The following is an 18,912-nucleotide window of genomic DNA, read 5'->3' on the forward strand; positions in this document are numbered from 1 at the left end:
GTGGATCCACCCAGGGAAATGGCCCCAGATTGATCATCTTGTAATGACACCTACCCATTAACACAGGATTTCCAGATAGCTTTTATATGTTTCATTTTAAGATATGACAATAAGGATCATTAAACATTTGAGATAACCCCAGTATGAAAGAGGAGATAGAAACAGCAGTCCCCCCCCCAAAAAAAAAACACAAAAAGTTAGTGAAATATGTTTGGAAGTAAGATAATTGTATCTTTGAAACAAGAAAGGATGCTTGCTATAAAAAGTAAAAAGGCAACCCTCAGAAAAAAGCTCTTAGACCTTTAGAATATGAAATAATAGGAGGATTGGAAATATAGAATATGAGATACTTTAATGGAAGAGTTAGAAATTAAGAATATTAAATTCTTGTAGAAGGTTGGCAAGTTGAGGAAATCTTCCAGAAAGCAGGACAAAAAGATGTAAAGTAGAAGATAAGGAAATTAGAAGATCATACTTGGTGAGTTTAACATATGAAAGGTAAGAATTACAGGATGGGAGAAAATGTGTGGAGGAAATTAATATAGTTGAACAAAAAACTTGGGTTTTCACATTGAAAGGACTTACAGAATGCTCAGCGTAGTGATTGAAAAACAACACATTAAAGTACATCATGATGAAATTTCAGACACCAGAAATAAAAGGAAGATCCCAGCAGCTTTCCCATATGAAACATATAAAAGAGATTAGGAATCAGTAACAATGGAAAGGAATTGTTAGTGGAATAATGCCTTCAAAACTCTTTAAGGTATTTCCATACTACTAATTCTGTACCTTCCCAAGCTATCAAGTGTGGGAATAGGCTAAAATTATGAAATATAAGAGGTTCTTAGAATATTTCCTTCAACTGCACTGTATCTCAGGAAGTCACTAGAAGACATGGACTTTATCAAAATGATGAGTTAAGTAAAAAGCAATTCTGCAGGAAATAGAATTTAGTATAGGAGAGAAGTAAAGAGAACACATACCTAAAATGGTGAGGGAAATCCAAGGAGGGTGGGCTGTGCAGCAGGTCTGAAGAATGATCAGTTCAGATTGGGACAGGAAGAAAAGAGGATCTAGATGGTATGTCTTTAGAAACACTTGTATGCGAGCACACATGAAATAGAGGGGATTTTTGTGATTTTATTCAAAAGGGACATTTATCTATAGTTTTCCTGTGATGTCTTGGTTTTGGTATGAAGGTAAAATAATGACTTCATAAAATGAATTAGGAAATGTTCCTTCCTGTTCTATTTTGGGGAAGGTTTGAGAAGCATTGGTGTCAATTCTTGAAACATTTGGTTTAAAGGTAGATTGCACCAGAGAATCCATCTAATCCTGTTTTATTTTTGGTAAGTTTTTTCATTACTTAATCTCTTTAATTTGGTATAGGTCTATTTAGATTTTCTGCCTCTTCTTTAGTTTCAGTAGTTTTTTCGTAGAAATTCGTCCATTTTGTCTAGTTTAATTTGTTGCTATACAGTTGTTCCTAGTGTTCCCATATAATCCTTTTTATTTCTTATTATAATGCCAGTAGTAAAATGATCCTTTTATTATTCTTGATTGTAATAATTTGTCATTTTTTCTTGGCCAGGCTTCTGAAGGTTTGTAAATTTCATTGATAATTTCAAGGAACCAACTTTTGATTTCATTGATTGTTCTGTATTTTCTGTTCTCAGTTTCATTCATTTAAGCTGTAATCTTTATTAGTTTTCTTCATCTGCCTGTTTTGGGTTTAGTTTTCTCTTTTTTTGTTTTTTTAAGGTCAAAGTTAGGTTTTTGAATTGAGATTTTTTTAATGTAGGAGTATATAGCTATAAATTTCCCTTTAAACATTGCTTTCACTTCATCATTTAAATTTTGGCATGTTGTGCTTTTGTTTTAACGTATTTTATAATTTTCCTGTGTGATTTCTTTGATCTATTGGTTATTTAGTTGTTTAATTTCCACATATTAATTTCCCGTATTTCTTCTGTAAAAAGTGCTTTCTAGTTTGATTCCCTTGTGTTTGGAGAACATATTTTGTATGATTTTATTTCCTTAAAATTTTTGAAACTTGTATTATAGCCTAGTATATGGTCCATATTGGAGAATGTTCCATGTACACTTGAGAAGAAAGTGTTCTGCTGTTTTGAGTGGAGTATTCTGTAGATGAATGTCAAGTCTAGTTAGTTTATAGTGTTAAAGTCTTCTGTTTCCTTGCGGTTTTTTGCCTGGTTCTATCCATTATTGAAAATGAGGTATATAAGTCTCCAACTATTTGTATTTGTTTTTATCTGTTTATTCTTCCTTTCAACTTTACATGTTTCTGTTTCATATATTTTGAGTCTTTATTGTTAGGAGTATATATATATATAGTTGATCTATAATTTTTGATGAATTGATCCTTTTATTATTATAAAATGTCCTTCTTTGTCTCCAGTAACACTTTTTTTCTTTAATATCTATTGTGTCTGATAAGAGTATAGCTACTCCAGCTCGCTTTTGGTTACAGATTGCTTGGGAGATCTTTTTCCATCCTTTTACTTTCAGCTTATTTGAATCTAAAGTGTCTTTGAACCTACATTGTATCTCTTTTAGATAACATCTAATTGGATTGTGTTTTTTTTGCCCATTCTGTCAGTCACTGGGTTTTGATTGGAATGACCAATTAATTTGCATTTAATGTAGTTACCGATAAGGGAGAATTTATGTCTGCTATTTTGTTTCCTGTGTCTTAAGATTTTTTTCTGTTGTTCCTTTATTCCTCAATTACTGCCTTCCTTTGTACTAGATTATTTTCTAGTACCGTTTAAATCCCTTGTTGCTTTTTTTCACTATTTTTTTCACTGTGGTTGTCCTGGGAATTGCAGTTAATAACTTACTTCAGTCTAGTTCAAATTAATATCAATTTCAAAAATATACAATAATTTTGCTATGTAGCTCCATTCCTTCTCCTTCCTTTGTGCTATTGTCATGTAAGTTATCTCTATATGTCTTTTAAATGATAGAAGAAAAAAGTTACAAAATTAAAAATTATACTGTCTTTTATATTTATCTATCTAGTTACCTTTTTTGTGCTCTTTATTCTTCAGGTGAATTCTTACTGTCTAGTGTCCTTTCATTTCAGCCTTTAGTATTTCTTGTATAGCAGGTCTTCTGGCAACCAGTTCTGTCAGTTTTTGGTTATCTGTGAATGTCTTAACTTTCATTTTTGGAAAGTAAAGAATTCTTGGTTGACAGTATTACTTTTCCAGTACTTTGAATATGTCTTCCTATTGCCTTTTGGCTTCCCCGATTTCTGATGAGAAATTAACTTAATTTTATGGAGGACCTTGATAACGTGACAAGTCACTTATCTATTCGCTTCTTTCAGGATTCTCTGTTTTTTGAGTTCCTTGAGCTTTTTGGGTGTTAGAGTAATATTTTTCATTAAATTTAGGGGAATTTTCAGTGATTATTTATTCAGATATTGTTTCTGCCCTTTTCCCTCCTCTCTTTCTGGGACTCCCATTATGTGTATGTTGGCATGTTTAATGGTGTCCCTCAGGTATCTTAGATTCCTCTTTTTTTTTTTTCCTTCATTTGTTTTTCTTTCTGTTTTTGGAGTAGATAATCTCCATCTTCAGATCCACTGATTTCTTCTGTCTGCTCATATCTGCTGCTGAAAACTTCTAGTGAATTTTTATTTTATTTAAATTTTTTTACTTTTCAACTCCATTTCTCTTTTATTCTTTTTCATGATTTCTTTCTCTATTTATGTTTTCTGTTTGTGGGACATCCATCTCATACTTTCCTTTAGTTCGTTTGACAAAGTTCCTTTAGTTCTTTGAACATGTTTAAAGTAAGTGACTTGTGAATATTGCCTAGTAAGTCTAATGTCTGTGTTTCCTTGGACAGTTTCTGTTGACTGCTTTTTGTTTGTTTTCCCATGTGTATGAGCCATTCTTTCTCATATACTTATAAGTTTTATCATTTTTTTTTTGTTGAAAACTACATTTTAAATAATGTGGCAGCTTTGATAATCAGATTCTCCCCTTCCCAGTGCTTGTTGTTACTATTTGTTGTTTATTGAACTAATAAAGAGTTTTTTTTAAACGAATTCTGTAAAATCTGTATTCTTTATCATGGGTGGCCACTGAAGTTTCTATTCAGTTAGCTTAGTGGTCTAATAATTCGACAGAGATGTCCTTAAATGCCTGAAGTCTCCCATTCTCAACATTCAGAAAGGAATTTTATAACTTTGCCTTACACTTCCTGCTTGTGCAGAGCCTCTGGTTAGCCAGAGGTGAGTGCTTAGGGTCTTCTCAGGCCTTTCCTGAGCATATGCACATCCCTGTGCTTACATGTGACCATCTAGATTCTCAGGAATATATTGCAGTTTTTCTTAACACCCAGTTTTTCTTTTTCAGCTCTTTTGGTTAGCCTATTGTTTGTCTTATCCACTGCCTTGGTCAGCTGCAATATAAAACAGTGGCCTCTGATAGTTTTTTGACAAACATCCTTGGGGAAAAGTTTTGCTTTGCTCTCTTTTTGCATTGGGTGAGCTCCGAGGTCAAATTAATATAACTTTGGGAGTGGGGTCTTCCAAGAAACCACCAAACATGTCAAATAATGACAGTCCTCTGGGAATGTAGTAGAGGTGATCTCATCATCTTCTGCCCCCCCCCCCGCCCCAATATAGCTGCTGGGCTATTAGTTTTTACCAGGTTTGTGGACTGTTGAGTTTCAAAGCTACTATAGAGCTGGAGTGGGAGGATGGGAATAGGGCAAAATAAAATGCCACAAAATTTGCTGGTCTTGATCAAGATTTAGCCATCTTTCTTGAATAAGTTCTACCCAGATTGCAGCAAGACTTTGGTTAATTTCTTGTTTGGAAAATGTTGACTTTTTTTTTTTTGCCATTGTTCTTGTTGATTTAATGGAGATGATGTTTTTCAGATGTCCTTATTTTGATATTTTTGCTATGTCTTACTGTTGAGTTTTGAGAGTTCTATTTTAGAGTCTTGTTACGTAGTTTGCAAACATTTTCTCCAACTCTGTCACTTGTTTTTTAATCCTCTTAACAGGATCTTTCACAGAGTAAATAAAAGATTTTTGTTTTGATGAAGTCCAGTTTATCAATTTCTTTATTTTATGGATCATGCTTTTGGTGTTAATTCAAAGAATCTTTTTCTAGGTCTAGATCCTGATGATTTTTTTTTTCTATCTTCTACAGGATTAATAGTTTTACATTTTAACATTTAAATCTGTAGTCTACTTAAAATTAATATTGGTATAACATGTGAGATTTAAGTTGGTATTCTTTTTTTTCTCTCTTTATATTCAGTTGTTCCAGCACCAGTTGTTGAAAAGACCTGTTTTTCTCCATTGAATTGCTTTAACACTTTAGTGAAAAAGTCAGCCATCCTTATGTAGGGCTTTGAGGAGGTTATAGAAAACATAGAACGAATACTAGAGTGTTAATTCATTTTTTTATGTAGGAGGCAATTAGATCCAAAATGAAAAACCAGTATAACCAAATTGTTTAGAAATTGGGTGGGGGAGGGATGGTTAGAGAAGAGATGGTGGGTAGTGCTGGTTTTCATAACAAGCTTTATTTCATTCTTAAAATACGCATTTGTATGATTTTAATTAAAATAACAAATACTATAGGGTGATGCCAGTGCTTAGGGGAAAATTTAAAACCTTAAATGTCTATATATATTTTTTTAATTTTATTTATTTATTCATGAGAGAGAGAGAGAGAGGCAGAGGGAGAAGCAGCCTCCCAAGGAGCAGGGAGCCCGATGCGGGACTCGATCCCAGGACTCTGGGATCATGACCTGAGCCGAAGGCAGACGCTCAACCATCTGAGCCACCCAGGCACCCTATATTTTTAATTTTGAAATGTTTTTAATGTGGAAAAAATAATACATGGTAAAAAAATGTACAACTTCAGAATTCAAAAGTGTGTACCTGCTTAACCAACCCCTAGTCAAGAATTAAAACATTGCCAGTTCCTCCATTCTTTTCCCTTCCAATCAAACCTTTCCCTCTGTCCTTGAGAGACTACCATCTAACCTTTTATGGTTTTTGTTTTGTATTTTTATATTTTTAATTTTTTTTTATATTTTTACCACTTTTTGAACTATGTATTTTTTCCTGTTAATGAAATTTATGTAAATGGATCTTGGCTTTTCCAGCATTGTTTGTGAGATTCATACCTATTTTTGCATCTAACAATAGTTCATTCAGTTTCATGGCTGTGCAGGCATACCTCATTTTATTGCACTTCACTTTGTTGAGCTTTGCAAATGGTGCTTTTTTGTTTTTTTTTACAGATTTAAGGTTTGTGGCAACCTTGTATCTAGCAAGTCTATTGGTGCCATTTTTCCAACAGCATTTGCTCATTTCATGTCTTTTTGTCACATTTTGGTAATTCTTGCAACATTTCAAACTTTTTAATTATATTTCTGATGGTGATCTGTGATCATTGATTGTTGATGCTATTATTATAATTGTTTTGGCAATTATAAGTTGGCAAACTTAATAAATGTTCTGTGTGTTCTGACTGCTCCCCAGACTGGCTGTTCCCCTGTCTCTCTCCTTTGACTCGGGCCTCCCTATTCCCTGAGACACAATATTGAAATTAGGCCAGTTAATAACCTTATAATGGCTTCTAAGTTTTTAAGTGAAAGGAAGAGTTGCATGTCTCTCACTTTAAATCGGAAGCTAGAAATGATTAAGCTTAGTAAGGAAGGCATGTCAAAGGCTGAGATAAGGCCAAAGGCTAGGCCTCTTGGACCAGTTAGTCAAAGTGTGAATGCAAAGGAAAAGTTCTTGAAGGAAATTAAGAGTGCTACACCAGTGAACACATGAATGACAAGAAAGTGAAACAGCCTAATTGCTGATGTGGAGAAAATATTAGTGGCCTGGATAGAAGATCAAACCAGCCACAGCATTCCCTTAAGCCAGAGCTTAATGCAGAGCAATAGGCCCTAAAGGCTAAGAGAGGTGAGAAGGCTGCAGAAGAACTGTTTGAAGCTAGCAGAGTGTGGTTCACCAGGTTTAAGGAAAGAAACCTTTAGAACATAAAAGGGTAAGATGAAGCAGCCAGTGATGATGTAGAAGCTGCAGCAGGTTCTTCAGAAGATATCTAGCTAAAATAATTAACAAAGGTGGCTACACTAAACAACAGTTTTCAATGTAGACAAAGCAGCCTTATATTGGAAGAAGATGCTGTCTAGGACTATCATAGGTAGAGAGGAAAAGCCAGTGCCTAGCTTCAAAGCTTCAAAGAGCAGGTGACGGTTGTTGGGGCTAATGCAGTTGATGACTTTAAGTTGAAGCCAGTGCACATTTACCATTATAAAAATCTTGGGGCCCTTAAGAATCATACTAAATCTACTCTGCCTGTGCTGTATGAATGGAATAACAAAGCCAGGTTGATAGCATATCTTTTTATAACATGTTTCACTGACTATTTTAAGCCTACTGTTCAGATCTACTGCTTGGATAAAAAGATTCCCTTGTAAATATTACTGCTCACTGACAATGCACTTGATCAAGAGCTCTGACAAAGATGTAGAGTGAGGTGAATGTTGTTTTCATGCCTGCTAACCCAACATCCATTCTGCAGCCCGTGGATCAAGGAGTAAATTCAACTTTCAAGTCTTATTTAAGAAGTACATTTTTTAAGACTGTAGCTGCCATAGGTAGTGACTCCTCTTATAGATCTGGACCAAGTAAATTGAAAACCTGGATTTACCATTCTAGATGCCATTAAGAACATTCATAATTCATGGGAAGCGGTCAAAATAAAAACACAAACAGGAATTTGGAATAAGTTGAATTCAACCCTCAGAAATGACTTGGAGAGGTTCAGGACTTCAGTGGAGGCAGTAACTGCAGATGTCATGGAAATAGCAAGAGAACTAGAACTAGAAGTGGAGCTTGAAGATGTGACTGAATGGCTGCAATCTCATGATAAAGCTTGAACGGATGAAGAGTTGCTTCATAGGGAAAAGTGAAGAAAGTGCTTTCTTCAGATGTTATCTATTCCTGGTGATGATGCTGTGAAGACTGTTGAAATGACTACAAAGGGTATACATATTACATACACACTTAGTTGATAAAGCAGCAGCAGGGTTTGAGAGGATTAGGCTCCACTTTTTTCCCAAAGTGTTTTGTATCAGTTTATAATCTCATCAACACTTTTGCACTTCATCTTCACCAATATTTTGTATTGTTAATCTTTAATTTTAGCAATTTTTGTGGATGTGTAGTGGTTTTATTTCCTATTTCCCTGACTGCAAATGTGATTGTACCTTTTTATATATTTATTGGCCATATTTTATAAATATTTTGTGTATTTTTGAAAAGAATTGTGTTCTGCAGGTTTTTGGGTATAGTATTTATATGTGTCAAGTCAGTTTGTTAAGCATGTTGTTTAAAACCTCTACATCCCCCCACAATTTAATTGCAACATGTTGGTTCAATTAGAGATGTGTTAAAATCTTCTACGGTTATTATGGATTTGTCTTTCTCGTGTTGCTGCCCATTTTTGCAAATTTAGAATTGTTTAATGTTTCTGATGAGTTGAACATTTTATCATCATTATTTCTCGTCGTCTTTGGTAATGCTCTTTGCTTTGCAGTCTAAACTAATAACAATATGGCTACACGGGCCTTATAGTTAGTGTTTGGGTGGTTCATTTTTCTCCCCCCAACCTTTATTTTAAGTTTTTCTGTGCCTTTTTGTTTCAGAATTGTTTCATGTATCCACCATATCATTGTTTTTATTTCAATCTGATCTAACACTTCATAATTTAATTGTAAAGTTTATTTAGATTTCATGTAATTATTGATGTCTTGGGGCTCAAATGTACAGTCTAATGTGCTTTTTATTCTGTTACGTTCTTTTTCTCACCTTTCTTGCTGTCTTTTTGGATTAAGTATTTTTATTCTCTCCTTCCCCCATCTTTTTATTCTGTTTTACAGTCTGCTAGACACAAATCTCATTTTTATCTGAAAATATCTTTTTTTGTTCACCTTCATTTTGAAGGATAGTCTCACTGGATATAGAAGGTATTGCTCTAGCACGTTCCATTTTTTCTGATGATGTCAACCATTACTTATATTGTCATTTCCTATATGTAGCCATTTTTCTGTGGCCACCCTCAAGGTTTTCTCTACAGCCTTTAACAGCCTGACTATGATATGTGTGTAGAAATGTTTCTTTATGTTTATCCTACTCGGGTTTATTGAGATTCTTGGATCTGTAAATGAATGTTTTCTATCATCTGAGATGTTTTTGGTTATTTCTTCAACAAACATTATTTTGAACCTTTTTTATTCTCTTCTGTTGCATCTTGTACATTAGGGTTGAATTGGGTGATATTTATGTTGGACTGCCTGATATTGTCCTACTGGTCTCTGAGACTTAATTTTTCTTCATTTTGCTTTCTGTTTTCTGGACAGTTTTATTGCCATATTTCAAGGTCACTAATTCTTTGCCACCTCTAATCACCCCCTTTAGTTGAATTTTTTATTTCAGTTATTTTACCTTTCAGCTTTCTTTTTCATGGTTTCTATCAATTCTTTGAATTTATTTTCTTTTAATATTTGTAATATAGTTAGAATAGCTGCTTTGAATTCTTTATATGCTAACCCTAACATTCAGGGTGCTCAGGATCAATATCTGTTGACTCTCCCTTTTTCCTTGAGTATGGATCACAGTTTACTGTTTCTTTGTGTATGGTATAATTTTGCTTGAAAACTGGACATTATGAATATGTTTTAGTGACTGGTTTCTATTCACGTTTTGGGAATTGTTGGATGAAATTTATATTCTGATTGTGACGTTTGTCCTCTGATTTTCTTGCTCCTAGGGATTCCAGTAATTTCCACGTGTTCTCCTGGGCTTGGGTTCTGTCCTCAGTCACTTCAGCCTTATAAGGCTTCAGCTTCCTATTGCCCAAACTGTGCACACTTGAGAAATGCACTCTGTTGAAAAAGCATCAATAGTACAGTTCTGTTTTTCAAGTGTAAAAATACTGACCTCTGCTAACTTTTTCCCCTTGACCCTTTCAGTTGTTTTCTGTGCATACATAGTTTATCAGTTATCCAGTGATTTGGGCAAAGTTTATACAGAGAATTTTTGTTTGACTGCTTCTCTGGTTCTCTTACTGCCATGTTCTTTCATTTAAATTTCCATTTAAATTTTCAACTGCCTTTCCAGGCTTAAATTCTGAGCCCTATGGTAGTATCTTTTTCCAGAGATGATTTTCATTTGCTTGTGTCACACCTGGGGTCTCCAGCAGTCTGGGATTACTTTAATTAAATTTTAGGGATTGAGGGTTTCTTTATTTGCTCAGCTAAATGTCTTTAGGTAGGACTGCAATACATGCAAGGACTTGTTTACTTCTGACTCACTGGAGTTTAGTGCTTTGGGGTCTCAGCTCAAATAGTGGGCAGCATTTATATGGTTCCCACGATTTCTGAACCTTGCATTCCCCTTTTGGTTCTGTTAACTCTAACAATGTTAGAAATAATGATCAGTTTCTCAGCTGCCTCATCTGGATTGGCAAAAAACCCCAAGGCAAATCATCCTTGGGTGCTGGGTTTTTTTCTGTTTTTCGTTTTTAAGATTTTATTTTTGATTTAAGTTTTTTAAGATTTATTTTTTTTAAGATAGATTTTTGGAGGATCCTGAAAAATTTCACTATATGGTTGAATCTAGTAAAGCTGTCTAGCAACAGAATTTCACAAAAAATACTAGTGACTGGTAACATTACTTATAAAAATGATTTTGCTCAGTTTATATGTCTCTTGAGATTGACAAACTGACAAGATGTTTTGTAGAGTCACTGCTAATAAAACAGTAAAATAGACCTCTATGTCTCTTTTTTCCCTTGCCTTCAAAATTAAGATCTAGACCAGTTGTTAATCTAAAATAACTCTTCTAGGAATAAGAATAATTTAATATGGTGTCTTTAGGGTAGGGTTGTATGAGTTAGCTATTACTGTGTAACAAACTACTCTAAAACTTAGTGGTTTAAAACACATTTATTATTAAAACAAGTCTGTGAGTCAGCTGGGCAGTATTTCTGGTCTTGGCTGGGCTCATTGATGAGTCTGCATTTAGCAGCAGTTCAGGAGGGTGGCTTTGCTTCTCTTGGCTGGGTTCTCTAGGATGGCCTGTCTTGTTTCCTCCAGCAGATTAGACTGGGTTTGTTCTTATGGTGGTGGCCCGATTCTAAGAGCAGAAGCATGCAAGGTCTCTTGAGGTCTAACTCAGAATTGGCAAACTGACAGGCATTGCATTCCATTGGTCTTCCTTATAAGGAAGCCTAGAGTTAAAGGGCAGGGGAAAACACTCTACCTCTTGATGGGTGAAACTACAAAGCCTCATTGCCAAACGCATGGATAATGGAGTAGTATAAAATTGGGGCTATTTTTGCAGACAGATTTTTTTTTTTAATTTTATTTATTTATTTGACAGAGACACAGCGAGAGAGGGAAACACAAGCAGGGAGAGTGGGAGAGGGAGAAGCAGGCTTCCCGCCGAGCAGGGAGCCCAATGTGGGGCTCGATCCCAGGACCCTGGGATCATGACCTGAGCCAAAAGACAGACACTTAACAACTGAGCCACCCAGGCGCCCCATTGCAGACAGATTTTTGATTCATGCTGTAAAATTAATTTCTGTGTTCTAGGTTGAGCACTATTATATTTCAGTAGGAATTGTGTTTGAGTACAGAAGTTCAGGCAAGTATAAATTGAATACATCAATCTGTTTGAAGGTCCAGATGACTCTAGTTATACTTGTTTTGTAGGATATATCCGATGACATTTTGGAAGCATTGCTCATGCAATGAATTACCAGTTGTAGAGTAATTGTAGTACCAGTGGTAGATGTTGAAAGATGATTCATTGTGCGTCTGTTTTTTTTGGTTATAAATGACAGTATTATTTTTGTGCTCATTATTATTACTGACTTCTTTAATTTGAGATTTCATTGTTTTCCCAAGTTTATTAATATTTGCTTATTGTGGTCTTAAGCAGATTTGTTGAAGTATAATTGACATATAATCTTATGTTTTGTGTATATAATTTGAATAGATTTGATATCTGTATATACCCATGAAACCATCACCACGAACAAGATAGTAAACATATCCTTTAACCTCAGAACTTTCCTTGTGTCTCTTTTTAATTCTTTCATACTTATTGCTCCTCCCCTTATGCAGTATATAATCTTTTTGTCTACATTTTTTTCACTCATCATAGTTATTTTCAGGTTCATCCACTTTGCATGTGTAATTAGTTCACTCTTATTCCATTATAAAGTTACCATGTAAGGGTTCACATGTTTGTGGATGTTTTTTCCTTCAGCTTTTGGCTATTACAAATAAAGGTGAACATTTATATATGTTTTTATATCAACATATGCTTTCATTTCTTTGGGTAAATACCTAGGAGGGTGGAATGACTGGATCATACATGTAGTGATGTATATTTGACACTTTAAGAAATGGTGAAATTTTTTACAAAGTAGTTGTGCCATTTATCTTCCTGTATGATTGTATGACAGTTTCAGTTCCTTCACACATTTACTAACATGCGGTATGGTTGGTCTTATTAATTTGAGCCATTCTTATAGTTGTGTAGTGATAACTCATTATGGCTTAAATTTGTACTTTTTTAATGACAAGTGATAGTGTATTTTCATGTACTTAACATTCATATATCTTTGGTGAAAGATTTCACCAAAAGATTTGTTGCTTCAAATCTTCTGCCCATTTTGTGATTGGGTTGTTTTGTTTTAATTGAGGTTTTAAAATGGATTTATTGAGTAATAATTGGCATGTAGTGAAGTACACATATTTAAAGTATACAGTATAAGTTTTGAGGTATGTATACACTTAGGAAGCTATCACCACACAAACAAAATACTGAATACATTTATTGCACTTGAAAGTTTCCTCATGCTACTTTGTGATTCTTCCATTCAGAGCCACATTCCCCTTTTGGGTCTTTCTTTCAAAAGCATTTAGTCTAGGGTTACTCTAGTCAGTGCTACCTGAATTAAGAGGTTTTCCACTCTGTCTGAAGGAAACAGGTTTTATTTTTGGCTTTGTTTGAGACTAGGGCAATAATCCTTGTCATCCTTTTGAGTGGCTCTTTCCTTGGCCTTGGGTTTGTTTTAATAATACTTATGGGTGTTCTCACTCTGTGCAGTTGTCTTCTCTCTAGTACTTTGCCCTGCAGTCCCTAGCTGTCTTAGCTTTGGACTTCCAATTCAGTCTCCTTAACTCAGGGAAACCACCAGATTCTGCCTGGGTATCCCGTCCCCAGGTGAGGGTCTGTAGTAAGTTGGGATTGTTGGAGGGTTTACCTCATCTGTTTCCCTTCTCTTAGGGTTCAGCCTCTGTATTTGCCTGTCTAATATCCAAAAACTGTCATTTCATATATAGTTCTGGTTTTTTAGGCTTTTCAGATGAGGGCAAACTCAATCCCTGTTAATCCATCTTGGCTCTTGTATGTGCTTTTTTTTCTTGGTACTTATTTATTTTTTAAATGTTGTTTAAAAAAACGTTAAATTTACCATCTTAACCATTTTTAGTGTACAGTTCAGTAGTGTTAAGGATATTCACATTGGGGGCGCCTGGGTGGCTCCGTCGTTAAGCGTCTGCCTTCGGCTCAGGTCACCATCCCAGGGTCCTGGGATCGAGCCCCGCATCGGGCTCCCATGCTCAGCGGGAACCCTGCTTCTCCCTCTGCCACTCCCCCTGCTTGTGTTCCCTCTCTTGCTGTCTCTCTCTGTCAAATAAATAAATAAAATCTTAAAAAAAAAAAGATATTTACATTGTTGTGCAGCAGATCTCTAAACTTTTTATTTTGCAAAACTGAAACTCTGTACCCATTAGACTCTAATTTTATCACGCCCTCACTTCCAACCCTTGGGTAACAACCTTTTTACTCTTTTTCTGTGATTTTGACTCCTCTAAATACTTCATGAGTGGAATCATACAGTGTTTGTCTTTTGTGATTGGCTTATTTTACTTAACATAATGTTCTCAAGGTTCATCCTTAATGTGGCTTGTGATCGGATTTCCTTATTTTTAAAGGCTGCACAGTATTCCATTCCAGTGTTCCATGTATATACCACATTTCCTTTATTCCTCTATCGATGAACTTTCAGCTTGCTTCTGCCACTTGGCTATTGTGAATAATGCTGTAAATCTGTCTTTGAGATCCTACTTTGAATTCTTTTGGATATATACCCAGAACTGGGGTTGCAGTATCATAGGGCAATTCTATTTTTAATTTTTTTAAAGATTTATTTATTCATTAGCGAGAGAGCGCATGTGCGCAAGCAGGGGCAGGGGCTGAGGGAGAAGGAGGGGAAGAGGGGAAGCGGACTCCCCGCTGAGTGCAGAGCCTCACATGGGGCTTGATCTCACCACCCTGAAATCGTGACCTAAGCTGAAACCAAGAATCAAGACTTAACCAACTGAGCCACCCAGACACCCCTGTAAGTGAGATTTTCATACTTTTGTTTTCCAGTTTGGTCATTGTTAGGATATAGAAATGCAGCTGATCTTCACATGCTCATATTCTGAAATTTTGCCAAAATCATTTATTAGAATTTTTTTTTTTTAAGAATCTTTAAGATTTTCTACCTAAAAGATCATGTTATCTGCAAACAGATAATTTTACTTCTTCCTTTCCAATTTGGAGATCATTTGTTTCTTTTTCCCTATCCTTTTGCCCTGACTAGTACTTAAGTACCATGTTAAATAGAAGTAGCAAGAGTAGATATTCTTGGGGTGCCTGGCTGGCATAGTTGGTGGAACATATGACTCTTGATCCTCGGGGTTGTGAGTTAGAGCCCCACACTGGGTGTAGAGATTACTTAAAAATAAAATATTTTTTTAAAAAAAAGAGTAGGCATTCTTACTTTCTTAATCTTAGAGGAAAAACTTTCCATCTTTCACTATTGAGTTTGATGCTAGCTGTGAGCCTTTCACATGTGACTTTTATTATGTTGGGGTAGTTTTCTTCTATTTCCAGTTTGTTGAGTGCTTCTATCATGAAAAGATGTTGGGTTTTGACAGATGCTTTTTCTGTACCGATTGAGATGATCATGTGGTTTCTGTCCCTCGTTCTGTTAATATGGTGTATCATATTGATTTTCATTTGTTGAACCATTCTTGCATTCCAGGAATAAATCCACCTTGGTCAATGTGTAAAATTCTTTTAATGTGTTAAGTTTGGTTTTTAATATTTTGTTGAGGATTTTTGCTCAATATTCATCAGGTATATTCTCATTACTCACCTAGACAATATCCTAATTATATTACATTTTTTAGGTATGGATTTAAAAAGTACTTCCTATCAAACTTCATTATAAATTCCCCTTTAAAAAATACAGTGTTTACAGTGACCTGGTTTGACTCTAGGGAACAAACGCAATTACAGGTTTTTTTTTCTCGGACTTTGAAATATAACTGAAAAGAGCAAAATAAAAAAGAACTGAAGTCAAAGTTAGTTACTGTCTTTGTGTGGTGTTTATGGATTGTGGTAAAGTATACATATAATTTAACATTTTAAGCATTTTAAAGTATAGGAAAGTGGCCTTAAGTGCATTCACATTGTTGTGCAAACATGTATATCCTTTGTATTAGTCTGCTAGGGCTGCAATAACAAAATATCACCACTTTGGTGGCCTGAGCAACAGAAATTTATTTTCTCACAGTTCTGGAGGCTAGAAGTCCAAGATTAGGGTGTTAGGTTTTTTTGAGGCTTCCCTCCTCAAGGTGGCTGTTGTCTTTCTGTGTCCTCACATGGCATTTCCTCTGTGTATGCATCCCTGGTCTTTTTCTTCTTATAAGGATGCCAGTCATATTGGATTAGGGCCCCATCCTTATGTCCTTATTTAACCTCAGTTAACCTTTTTGAAGGCTCTTTCTCCAAATGCAGTCACATTGGGAACTAGGGTTTCAACATATGAAGAATCTGTTCATAACACCTTTTATGTAGTGCTTCTGGTTTATGTAGTGCTTCTGGCTTCCTAGAGAACCTGCCATCATCAGTATATTCATTTCTTATTGTTGTTCTAACAAATTATCACAAACTAGGTGGTTTTAAATAACAAACTTACTGTCTGACATTTCTGAAAGCCAGAAGTCTGAAATCGGTATCACTGGACAGAAATCAGGGTGTCAGCAGGGTTATTCTCTCCAGAAATTCTAGGGGAGGATCCATCCCTTGCCTCTCTCAGTTCTGGTGGCTACAGACATTTCTGACTATGGCTGCAATCTTCAAGGTCAGTGTTTTCAAATCTCTCTCTATTCTGTCTTCAGTTCTCTGTGTATAGTCAAATTTCCCCATCTCCCTCTTTATAAGAATACATGTGATTGTACTTAGGGCCCACCCAGATAATCCAGGATAATCTCTCCATCTCAAAATTTTAACTTAATCACATCTGTAAAGACTTTTCTTTTGGGGGGAGGGGTTATAGGAGGTAATATTCACAGGTTCTGGGGATTAGGATATGGATTCTCTTGCAGGGCCATTTTTTTTCATCCCATCACACTCAGTAATTCATAGTAGACTTTTAGTGTTCTCACTTTGATTTATAGTTTAGCTTGTAATAGGTCACAGTATCCAGTCCTGGGTAGGTAAAGATTAGTGGCATTGGGTGGCTGAGAGGATATTTTCATCTCTTCTAGACATTATGCAGAAAACTCCAGGTCTGTGGTTCTTAGTGTGTGGTCCTGGAACTAGCATCACCTTAGGAACTTATTAGAAATGCAAATCATTGGGCTCCAACTTAGAATTACTAAATCAGGAACTCTGAGGGTGGGGGCTGGCAGTCTGTATAACAAGCCCTCCGGGTGATGCTCATGTGTGCTAAAGTTTGAGAAACACTTGGCTAGGTTGTTGACATTACTAGTATTAAGACCATATTCACCTTCTTCTCTAGCTCTTTTTTGCTTAAGTCTAATACTTCAACAAGTCTAGGATTTATAGTCCACAAACTGTTTTCTGTAGGGATGCAAACATTTAGTACCAAAATCTTGGTATTGATGATCAGTGAAATTGATTAATTCACTCAGTAAAAGTTTGCACCGGGCTGATTTTTATTGTTGTCTTTTTACTTAGATGTAGTTATTTCATAAAGTAATGTTACCGGATTCAGAAGTGATGTGAATTTTTTTTCTCTAGTCCTGGAAATGTGAATTAAACTCATTAGCCTGAATTTTACTTATTTATCGTCTGTATCCCTGTGTACATTTTGGGATACAACACAAAATTTCTAATCTTTGATTCAGCCTGCATTGTTGTACTTTTACTATGTGCCACCCAGTGAAAATGCTGAAATGAGATGAATGAATTCTTGTCCTTCATGTCCATACTGTAGTTCAGAAAACACATAAGTAAACAGTTGATAATAGAGCTATCAAACAGGTATGCAATTGAGAAACACCATAGCAGAAGAAGTTGAAGAAGGATCTCTCAGGGTGACTAAGCTAAATATTGCAAAACTAGTAAGAAAGGTGTTAGCCAAGTTAAAGAGAGATAAAAGGTAGGTATAGTTCACCACGTGAAGCATCGTGAAAGCTGAGAGGGCATGGGGGCTGTTCTGGGAGTTGAAGGGGTTTAGTATTAGAAGTCTGGAGTGAATGTGGGAGTAAAGATTGGGGATAATCGATAAGGATGAGATCATTGATGAGTACTGTTGAAGGACTTGAAGCATAGATGTGACATCCCCACTATAGCCATTGCCAAATGATAACTTACATGATTCTGGGAAGAATAAATTTGAGATGATAGTCTGGAAATAGAATAGTTACAGGAATCTAGGTGAGAATGGCAGTAGGTATTGTGCCATTTTTTGTGAATAAGAATTCAAAAGAATAAGCTAGTTTCAGGTTGGGGAAGGGGATGTGTAGGGTACAGGATAAGACATACTGAGTTTTTAGAATTTGTGGAATGCGATAAAATTAGGGGTACGTAATTTTTCAAGTCAATTTTCAGTGGAATGTTGGGGTAGCTGTTATACTAGATTGTGAATTAAATTGAGGAAGCAGGAAAGTATCAATGTGTACTATCCTCTAGAATAATGGTCCCTGGCATTTACTAAGTATTTAATCATTGTTAAGACATTATTATATTTACTGTTAGTATATACTTTCATGCCATCTCATATTGTATTTTTTTTCTTCAGCTTTTTGGTGTACTTTTTGGGGTGTGTGTGTGTGTGTATATATATATATATGTAGTAGTATTAGATAAACATCTAGATAGAGGTATGCATTTTATTAACAAACATACCCACATATATGTAGTAGTATTAGATAAACATCTAGATAGAGGTATGCATTTTATTAACAAATACTGATTTTAATTGCTATACTATTAAAATTAATGAAAAGTTATTGTAAATTTTTTGAAAGAGAACTAGAAAGTTTAAGTTTCATTTGAATAGATGATTGTTCGTAAAAAATGGTACTTAGCAAGTTTCCTAAAAGTTAAAAATGGTCATGTTTTAGTTGAACCACTTTTGGTTACATGTTATGTCAAAATAATTTGATTTGCAGTTTTTAATTTCAAAGAATAAGTGTATCATAGATGTACTTATTCATACTTGACACAAAAACTAAATGATGGTCTTTACATGTATTCTTTCAGGTTTGAGTTAATTTCGAATGAGATTGTTTTTGCAACGAGATGTTAATAAGACAAAATCTAGGTAAGTAGAAGACTACTTTGTTAAATGTTACATATCAAAGTAGGAATAACACAAAAAACTTATGTTTTAAAAATATGCCTTCAAGTTCAGAATTAATGAGTTTTTCAATAAAATTTTGAAATTCGAAGAATTCGCTTTGATGTACTTGCTCCAGTTGATTTGGTAGGAGTAACAAGAGTCATCGAACTGTG

General features: G+C 35.2%; 1 protein-coding gene across 6 annotated transcripts in view; it reads left to right on the forward strand.

Annotated features, from left to right (window-relative positions):
- ZNF644 (zinc finger protein 644) overlaps positions 1 to 18,912 on the forward strand; it is a 97,911-nt gene that overhangs the window by 13,741 nt on the left and 65,258 nt on the right. For 5 of the 6 annotated variants that reach the window (XM_028087621.2, XM_028087620.2, XM_028087623.2 and 2 more), the window contains one exon: positions 18,661 to 18,721. The exons of the other annotated variant lie outside the window; for it this stretch is intronic. In XM_028087621.2, coding sequence (XP_027943422.1) covers positions 18,678 to 18,721 — 44 coding nt within the window. In that variant the 5' untranslated portion in view covers positions 18,661 to 18,677. The remainder of the gene's footprint in view (positions 1 to 18,660; positions 18,722 to 18,912) is intronic. 6 annotated transcript variants of the gene reach the window in all.

The sequence above is a fragment of the Eumetopias jubatus genome, unplaced genomic scaffold, assembly GCF_037043125.1.
Source record: "Eumetopias jubatus isolate StellerSeaLion01/CBP00866 unplaced genomic scaffold, mEumJub1_p1.0 scaffold_4, whole genome shotgun sequence".
NCBI lineage: Eukaryota > Metazoa > Chordata > Mammalia > Carnivora > Otariidae > Eumetopias > Eumetopias jubatus.